This window comes from Sinocyclocheilus anshuiensis, unplaced genomic scaffold, assembly GCF_001515605.1.
Source record: "Sinocyclocheilus anshuiensis isolate Anshui unplaced genomic scaffold, SAMN03320099.WGS_v1.1 scaffold658, whole genome shotgun sequence".
NCBI lineage: Eukaryota > Metazoa > Chordata > Actinopteri > Cypriniformes > Cyprinidae > Sinocyclocheilus > Sinocyclocheilus anshuiensis.
The window spans coordinates 1005665-1016082 of NW_015542402.1; the positions used below are offsets into that span (position 1 = coordinate 1005665).

At 37.2% G+C, this 10418-nt stretch overlaps 1 protein-coding gene across 1 annotated transcript in view; it reads left to right on the forward strand.

Annotated features, from left to right (window-relative positions):
• The first annotated feature begins 4192 nt into the window (after positions 1-4192).
• LOC107692979 (prolyl 4-hydroxylase subunit alpha-2-like) overlaps positions 4193-10418 on the forward strand; it is an 18672-nt gene continuing 12446 nt past the window's right edge. The window contains exons 1-5 of the mRNA XM_016492209.1: positions 4193-4284; positions 4366-4517; positions 5745-5882; positions 8646-8885; positions 9090-9289. Coding sequence (XP_016347695.1) covers positions 4193-4284; positions 4366-4517; positions 5745-5882; positions 8646-8885; positions 9090-9289 — 822 coding nt within the window. The remainder of the gene's footprint in view (positions 4285-4365; positions 4518-5744; positions 5883-8645; positions 8886-9089; positions 9290-10418) is intronic.

Genomic DNA, 10418 nt, shown 5'->3' on the forward strand with positions numbered 1-10418 from the left:
AGGTGCGTGAGACTGTCCCAGATCTGAAAACTGCCGAAGCTCAAAACACACGAAATCTCTAATAGCACTTCAGCGTAACCATCACTCATCATGTTCAGGAACGCATTTGCCCTGAAAATGTGATATTTTGCGAACCTTCCATTGTAAGTAAGACTAATTAGATATTACATATAATTTGGTAGTAAAACATAAAGTGTTGCACATTTTATTGGTGCAGAGATGAGTATGTGTATTTTGTAAAATACTGCTTTTTATCTCTTAATTAAAAACACCACAATTAAATTGTGTCGTCTGTTACATAAGGATTACTGAACAGACATTTAGAGGTTTATTTTAAAGTGCAAAGTATCGAAAATCAACAGGTGCAAATAAAACGCTGTAAAAAGTGTGTCCTAGCGGGTAATCAAACATTCTACACACTTTCAGTCTTCCAGAGATGGCAAAAGTACACACATCCTTCACTCAACACTCTTAAAAATAAAGGTGCTTCAAAAGGTTCTTCAAGCGATGCCATAGAAGAACCATTTTTGGTTCCACAAAGAAGCATTCAGTCAAAGGTTCTTTAAAGAACCATCTCTTTCTTACCTTTTTAGAATCTCAAGAACCTTATTTCGCCACAACGAAAGAAAGGTTCTTCAGATGTTAAAGGTTCTTTATGGAACCATTTAGACAAAAAGGTTATTCTATGGCATCGTGAAGCACCTTTATTTTTAAGAGTGAAGTAGAAGCACAGATACTCAGGTTTAAAAAGACTCTGGTAAAATTACTGACTACACTTTTTTACTCAAGTTAAAGTAAAGAAGTATGGGCTCTGACATGTACTTAAGTAAAACCTAGCCATTACTACCTGTTTTAGTGCCACGCTGGTAACTGGACCTCACATCATATTAATACATTAATACAAAAGAACTTACAATTCAAATGTTGTTAGTTAATGAATGTATGCAGGCTGAACAACCGCCATGTAGAACACAAGCAGAGAAAAGACTTTGACTACCGTTGACTAGATTGTAGGGTGATTCTGCCTCTTGTTCTTGGAAACAACTCAGCATTATTATGATGCTTTAAAATGACAAAATTGAGGTGAGTTATACTGTACATTTTATTGAAATGCAATCAAAGACTATTAGAGTGCAAGCATAATTTACACTTGTTTGCTCTGTTAACATGCAGGAGGCCCTTTAACTATAAATCATTAGAAATGTCTAAGGTTTTATTATAAAATATTAAATTATTATGATAAAAAAATCTGTCACAGTAATTTTGTCAGGAAATCTTATGCATCCACTGAGAGAAAAAATAACTCCTGTACACTTCTCTACACTGGAGAGAAACCTATGGATATGAATGTTCTAACTTCTTTAGAGAAAAGTGTTATTTTTCCTATTTTTACCCAAAAATAGGGCGTTATGAGCATTAGTGAGTAATCACGAGTAATGTCATGTCTGCTTTATTCATACTGGCAGGGTAGCTGAATAAAATGCAGATAGAGATGCTTTACCTGATGAAACATCCATACAATAAACATACGACTACGACAATATATCGTTTATCTGTGTTCTTCAAGCCACCTCATGTATTTTTATAAAAACAGCAGCATGAAAACATTATCACATAACTTAGAAAATCCATTTAGTGTCCAAAAACTAGTGGGAAAATGTACACTAGAGAGGAGAATTTTGCAAAAATTATGTTTATAATAATTTTAATCATATAATTACTGTTTTTATTAGAATGAATAAAAATGTATAGATATAAAGTTATTATAAAAATGGTCTAATATGAAAAAAAAAAAAAACTTCTAACCTTAACAATAGGATTCCCTGCATAGTTTAGTTTATAAAAATTGAGAAAAAATATATACTTAATATATACATATATACTTAATAGCAAGCTTGTTAATTATTCCCGAATTCTCACTCATGGCTGAACTCAAAAGTTGGAAGCCCTCTTTGAAGTAAGTTGAAGTTTTAGGGTTCCTGAACAACATTTACAAAATCCACTGTGTAAGTTAATGTTAGATCTTTTGCTCCAATCGCTGGTTAATCAGTTCCAATAGACTAGCATTTGAAGTTACGGTATAGGAATGTATAGCTAATGTGGAGTTATGTGAAGTAATCAGTAATCATAGGATTTCAGTTTTTTTAATGACAGGTTGGAGTTACACTGATTTTCTGTCTTGGTCTATGGACCCCCTGAATTGTCTCACTTTAGTACCCCGCTTACATACACTGGTCATCTAATTTCATTAAACCATGAACACACATTTAAAAAGAGAATCTGTGTACTCGTTCTAAATTCACAGTATAACAATAAATAGTGTAAGATATCTCATGCACAACACACTTAATTAGAAACTCTAAGCATAAATCCCTTGCCCTGTGTGTGATAACCAGCACTAATAATCACCGTACTGCTTTCAGAGAGACATAATCGCCAATAGCTGAGCACAAAAAATAATAATACACATTTATCTTCTAGAATTAATAATTTCGGACTTCCCTGTCCGTGCCTGACGACAGTATTAATTGGCTTTTCAGAGTGAAACAGTTCTAGCAGCTCTAGTCTTTACTGTGCATTCATATAGTACAGTATTTCTCTTCAAAGACACCTCTCTGGGCCATTATCATGCAATTCAGTGTTCAACACTCCAGACAACTTTTCTCGAAGGATTCTTGATCCGTTCTTTGTGGCATGCACCTGGTCTCTTAATATCTCTTACTATCTGAGAGAAATAGAGACTGAGCTAATTGCCTGACGGAGGCCAGCTATGCGGTTCATGACAGCAACCTCTGCATTATACTGCATATGAGTTCTCTCTACCACCAATATTAAATTAAGAATTTTGATTACATCATTCTGCATTTCAGCTTCTCATCAAACTTTCTGTCCAATTGAATGCGAATCTGTAGAATCCAAAAAAAAGGTAACTACACCTTTACTATAATAAAACCATGGTTCATTTTCATAAAGGAAAGAATCAAGAAAAATTGTGCTTCAACTGCTGACAGTCTTTCTGAACCATGCAAAAAGAGACAAATTGGACAAAATATCAGCACTGCTGGGATGCCGCTCAGCTATATATTTAAGTTATAATATGTGACCAGCTCCGTCATTTAGAGTCATTCAAAGCCAGAAACACATTTTGAGTTCGATGCATGGAATGACAAAATAATGTTCTTTTTAGCACCCCTTTAAATAAAAGGGGAAACGGCCTCAAAAGATTCCAAACGATTTTTAGGTTTTTGTACAGAATAATTCATGCAAACAAGCACTGAGGATAGGCTACCCTTGTATTTATGATAACTTGCATATGTTGTTGCTCTCCTGTATAATTCTTATTTCCATTATGTGACAGACATCATAGTCATTATTACTGAACGCTTCAGCAGAGCTCCCAGTCAAAAGAGAACATGCATCATGTTTCGTTTTACCGTAAATCATCGTGTATCGCCTGGTTTTTAGCGTCGTATCGAGCTCGGACTCTACGGGGAGGAACCCTCTAAACTAATTATTAAACGCCTCGATTAACATCCAGCAACATGTATTTGGTTTTTTGAACATAAGAGGATCAAAACAGTGAGTTCTGCCAGAACAGTCTTCTTTTTCATATTATCAGGGCGACGCAGGACGAGAAAAACCATTATCCTTCATCTGCGTTTGCACGGTGTTCTGTGATGCCATTAAAGAGTCATTGACTTCTAATATGCAGATGGATTGTACTCGAGTATTATGTAATATCTGACGCTGTTAAAGGCTGTATGTGGAATGTTTTTCCTGATTTAGGCGCTCATCATGGAGTTCGGGAATATGAGTGCGCGTTTATTAGAAGGATTGTGAGCGCGAGTGGAAAGTGTTCTGAGGCTCTTCTGTACGTGGCAGCGACTAAAATCATTGCAAAACAGCTGAAATAAAGCGGGGGAGACTCTGTCAGACTGCTTCAGTAGGGCTGTCCCTTCACACGATCACTCTTTCCACTCAAACCGAGGTAAGCGCTGTTACAGTTCAACCATTTACGCCGACTGTTTGATTTGTAAGTCAGCTTTCAGATGATGTATAAATCTCAGTTTCTGAAAATTTACCCTTATGGCTGGTTTGGTGCTCCAGGGTCACAAATGTGTTTTTTGGTCCTCTGGTCATTTCTTTGTCGTTTTTCTATGCTACAATTTTGCCTTCTCCTTTCACAGGCCAAATGACAGACCTGATATTTGCAGAGAGGGAGCTTGTCCAATCCCTGAAAGAATACATTGAAGCAGAAGAGTTGAAACTCGAAGCTGTGAAGAGGTGAGTTTTTCACTAGAATATATGTCTGCACATGAACCAGTGACTCATCTGTGTTTTTTTTTGTCCATCTGCTGGCTTCAGCTGGGCTAATAAACTGGATATGTTGACCCATGCATCCACGTCGGACCCTGAAGGCTTCCTGGCTCACCCGGTGAACGCCTACAAGCTGATGAAGAGACTCAACACCGAGTGGTCCGAGTTAGAGAGTCTGGTGCTGCAGGACCCGTCAGATGGTACAGTATATCAGCATTCATCACAAGTCATGGAAGATTCAACTTTGAGAAAATTGTAATGGGGAATGTTAAAATCAAAAAATGGTCAGGATTGGACAGTAGATTCATGATAGTTTAATGTTTTTTGACACTATAATTTTGTGGTATTTTTAATTTTTTTTGGCATTAATTTTTCAGCTTCCTTTTGAGATATGACAAGCGTTTTAGGCTGAAGCAAATGTTGAACATGTTTGAACTGGTGTAAGGTAGAGTTCCCAGACCTGGCAAAAAAATAAATACAAGTAATATCCTAATAAGTACTGTATATAAAATGTTGTATACGTTATCTGTACACCGTTTGTAATCATTAAGAATTTTTTGAACGATGTTGCATTTATTTGATTGAAAAGACAATGAAATGTATTCTTTTGAAATACTATTACAATTTAAAGAACTGTTTTCTATTTAAATATATTCTATTGCATTCTTTATTACATTCTTCACGTTTACATATGTTACTTTCAGAAACTTAAATAAACACTTGATGTTTGATGTTCTCTGTATCTTAGACATTTCCATATCATGGCATAATGAATTAATAACTCCAACTGCTATAAATATATCCATCTTTATCCATATTCATACAGTATACGCACATAAAGCAAAATATACTATATAGCAAATCTCAAATGCTTGATAGTTTTTATATGGCAATGACATAAACAATCCTATCGCCTAGCTCTAAACTGCAAAATGTGGACTATTGATGATTTTCTGTAAAGCTCCTTTGAAACAATGTGAAAAGTGCTATGCAAATAAAATTGAGTTTTGTGTAGTGAAATGTGTGTGTGAAGTCATCGCAGACGCTCATTTATTTTCATTGCCTAATGTGAACTTGTGTGAACATGTGTTGCAACATGTTGCCACGTGGAGTTCTTGAGAATGTTTCCACTTAAATGAAAGTCATGCAAGGGATGATAATGTACAGTCATTGTCACTGGAAATAATCAGGACCCCAACATGATGCTGATTATACATACAAGTATATAAAATACATAGAGACTTAAGGTATAGTTCACCCAAAAATTTATAGTTAAACTTTCATTATTAAAAAATATTTAACCACATGATACTGCTATTATCCAATGAGAATCATGCACTCCAAAGCGCTGTGTCTTTATAATAAGGGATTCTCATGCCTTAAGTCATGTGTATTAAAAAGCTCTTATTTTTTCTTTTCTTCTGAAGGCTTCATATCAAACATGTCTGTGCACAGACAGAATTTCCCTGATGAGGAGGACGAGAAGGGAGCAGCCAAAGCGCTCATGCGTCTTCAGGACACGTATAAACTGGACTCGGAAAGTTTCTCCAAAGGCAAACTGCCAGGTCAGAGGCAGCACTCTGGTAACTCTTGTTTTCACACTTCTTTGTTTTCATTTTGAGTCCTTCAGTTAAAGACACTGTGATAAACAGAGACTGTCATTGCAACACTTTCAAAAGAGGAACAAATCAAATACATCCTTACTATCAGTGAGACTTAAATAGAGTTTTTTGCTGCTGAGGCAGTAGTTTTGCATTCTATTTGTAAATGCATGTGCTTAATTTAGAATTTGTATTTTTTTGTCATTTTGAAATTGGAATGGTACCTTGATTTGGTAATTAGGGGCCAAGCATCAATGGGTAGGGCCAATAGACGATGCCAGTGCAATGCATGCTTTCAATTTCCACGCAGTTAATTCAAAAAAAAAAAAAATTCTGATTAGGTAACAATAAATTAATGAAGTTGTTCCTGATCACAATGTAAATTACATTTAAAACAGTTAAATTAACAATTTAAACCGTAAAGATTTTATTGTGCAAAAAACGCCAAACCAATTATGGGCTACTAGATGTTTTAAATCAAGTTAGTGGGTCTTCTTCTTCATCAATAGCCATTTCCTGTCGGTACATCAACATCTCTGTACAACTTTTTTGATCAGCGGCTGCTGTAGCTGCTCTTTTCCCAAGGAGTCTGCCCAGTAAACCCTTTTTCTTAGGCGCAGGAGATTTTCCTTTCTTCTGTTTTCCAGTCATGTATACTCTCCCACAATGCCTCTTCCAGGTTGTCGGTCGTATGGCTTTCTGGCATGAAGCTTGTTTGTAAGCATTTCGATTCCAGTGTCCACTCTTTGCTGACATAATGTGTGGTCACTGACTGCATGATCTGCGGTCTTCCAGAAGAATTTCCGACCTGGCAGCTCACACTGCTTGTCAAATGTTTGCAGCATGGCCTTGAATGTGCTCTTCTCTACCGTATTAACAGAAACCATTTCTTTTGCTAGGTAGCGAGTTACAGCATCAGTACACTGCTTCCATTTTTCACTGTCACGCTTGAACTTTTGGCAAAAATCCCAGATATGGTTGATTTTTCCCTAGCTGTTTTGCCAAGTTCAGTTGTGTGTGATGGCATTGTGCCAAAACCGAAATTGCTGATGAGATGAAGATGAAAATATCTAGTGGAAAACGAGACTGTTGCATTTTTAATGATATAATTATTTTCATTGTCTATCGCGCGAGATGTTTCATTGTTGACAGCGCCCGACACTAGTAGGTAGGCACCTATTGTATTTGTTAGTCGTCGTCGTTAGGGATGGAACGATTACCGGTTTCACGATAAATCACGATAAAATGCCCTGACGGTTAGTATTATCGTTTAAAATTTAATTATCATCAAAACCGTATTTGATTATCGCGATTTTGAAAACTCGCGGTAAATCCTGTCCAGCCAGCATCAGTCTGATGCAGAAGCAGCATGCAATGTTGTTGCTGTTTTTTGCACGAGACGAAATGGCATAAGGCAGCGACAGCGCTCGGGAGATTTTTCAGCCATTTAAGAGGACCAAATCGGTGGTCTGGTCGTATTGTCGTCTTCCTCTTCCTTCGCAATTGAGTCTATGGCAGCCCATAGAACAACTTGTGAGAAAGTTATGAAATTTGGCACACAGATAGAGGACAGCCCCAACATTAACCACAGCTAATTTGGAGTCTCTAACTCAAACCCTCTAGCGCCACCAACTGTCCAAATTTGCACTCATGTTTATGCGAATAACTTGTCATAGAAGTCTAGAAGCAAAATTTTTCTTCTGATTCTTCAGCTCAAGATGATTCGATTGCTTTGTCATTTTCAGTGCAGTTGCATGACATCATTTTCCATCATTCCATTTTGAATTTTCCAAAAAAAAAATTTTTTCGCTAAAATCTAACCAGATCATATTCAGACCATGCTGACAAAAAGTTATCAAATTCAAGTTGATTAGTCAAACTGTTCTTGAATAACGCATTAATACATTTTTTTTTAAAGGGCTCACCAAAGTGGATGTGAGGCTGTAACTTGGCAACTCTTTAGCATCTTGAGACCAAACTTGATGTTATAATAACCACGACCTAAGGCTACCTGCAGTTTTGGCACAGCACCACCTAGTGGTCAGGAAATATGAAAAATAGCTATTTTTGCTTGTATCTTCTAAACGGTTTGACCAAAAATGACAAGACTTATCTCTTTAGATTCAGACTAGCATACAGAGTTGAACCATACCCAATTTTCCCATTTTGAATTTTGTCATAAAATGTCGTATTTTGCGAAAACAAATTGGTGTATCGTTACAAAACTCGGATTGTGTCTTTGAAATTGCAGTATTTATTATACATGATTTATCTGTGTACATCATTAATTTGTAAAACATTCGTGTGCCCTCATAATTTTTAATCAAAATAATTTCCCCTCCCTCTTGCAACATTTCCTTTTGATTTAGTTTGTTGAAGTACTAAAATAACTCAAATTAAATAAACTGACACTAAAATAAAAACAACAAAATTACTAAACTTTAAAATTAATAAACTTTTTCATTGCTTGAAATAAAATAAGTATTAACTGAAATTATGTAAAATATAAAAAACCTACATTTATTTTATTTACAGTCTGACATTAATGACAGCTGGAGTCTCTCACTGTGATGTGGCTAATAGCTGGGATCAGCCTGACAAGCAACAGTCATAAAGGACTGTTATAAATCATGCAGCGTGCACTCAGCTTAAAGGAACACCTGGATGTAGTCTAATATAATACCCATACTGAAACCTGTGATAAACGACGTATCGTTCTGTCCACAGGGGTGCGCTACAACGCTCAGCTGACAGTGGATGACTGCTTTGACATGGGGAAACTGGCCTACAATGAGAATGACTACTATCACTCAGTGCTGTGGATGCAGCAGGCGCTCAGACAGATGGACTCGGGAGAAGACGCCAAGACGCCCAAAGCTGATATTTTAGATTATCTGAGTTACTCCGTCTATCAGATGGGTGACCTGTCACGAGCTATCGAACTCACCCGACGCTTGGTGGCCATCGGTAGGCCATCTCTCTCTCTCTCCCTGTTATGTTTGAACAGCAAATTGTCACTAGATGATCATTAGGAAATGTAATAGCCACATTAAATCACACAAAACTCTTATATGTATTACATGGAATTTAAGAAATATATCTGATGCAGTTTTTTTGCCTGTATTTCTCGACCATTGCAAATTGCATGTCCTGTGCTGTGTGTACTTGCAGATCCCAGCCACCAGAGGGCAGAAGGAAACCTGCGCTACTTTGAGCGGCTGCTCTCTAAGGAGCTGAGGGACTTGGGTCGGAGCCAGCAGGAGCCTGCGGACGAGAGGCCCATTCAGCTGGACACTTATGAGCGGCCCAAAGACTACCTGCCCGAGAGAGAGGTGTACGAGGCCCTCTGCAGGGGAGAGGGAGTCAAAATGGTGAGCGCAGCTTATATCCCAAACGCACAATGAGGCAATTATTTGCCCTTTTCACTTTATTGCTTTTGTAAGCCGTGATTATTTTGAGTCATTTACAGTGTCTCATGTTTTAAACTTTCATTATATTATATACTGGTCAAAATAATTAGGATATTTTTAATGTGTTTGAAAGAAGTAAGAAAGAAGTTTCAGTAAAAAACGTAATATTGTGAAATATTATTACAAGTAAAAATTTCTGTTTTGATGCTGATTTGCTGCTTAAGAAACATTTCTGATTATTATCAATGTTGAAAACAGTTTTTTTCTGCTGAATAGTTTTGTGTGAACTGTAATACACTACTGTTTAAAGGTTTGGGGTATGTACAGTTTTGCATTAAACAGGATGCATTCAATTGATCAAAAGTGACATTAAGACACGCACGCGCCTGGCCCGAAGTTAACTTCCGGTCTGTGTTTGTTTATCAGTCTGGCTATGAGTAGACTGAAGTTGGGCTCAGGTGGTTGTGCTGTGGGATGTTTCCCATACATTTATTTATTTGTGGCGGTCACCACAATATCAAAACTGACGGATTTTCCAAAAGGCTTGGTTGAATAAACATGAGCATGTACTGCACGTTTAAAAATCAAAACAAGGTGCGGGTGTCTTTTATATCGCTGTATTTCTGAAGGAAGACTATCTTTAGAAAATTTTCAATGTCATTTTCATTTCATCTTGCATGTTATATGCCTGATAAAGCAGCATTTGTGAGCTCAGCGCTGCTTTGTGTACAGCTGTTACTGGGGAAACCTTTGTTTTTGTTCCGTCCTCCATGCTGTGACAACTCACAAAAGACTATTTTTAACCAAGCAGTGCGGAGAGGCGCTTCAAAAACGTGCCGCGGCTGGCTGATAAACACAAGCACTGACTAGAGCGGCCGCGATCAGCTCCGGTGGCCGTGGAGCCGTAACGCGCCTCAGACGCGTGCAGTGAGGCGCAGATCAGCTCTAACGTCACTGAATCTGCTGTTAAAGGGGTCATATGATGCTTTTTTTAAAGATCATTATTTTGTGTATTTGGTGTAACATAATATGTTGACATGCTTTAATGTTCAAAAAACACATTATTTTTCAAATACTGTACATTACTGTA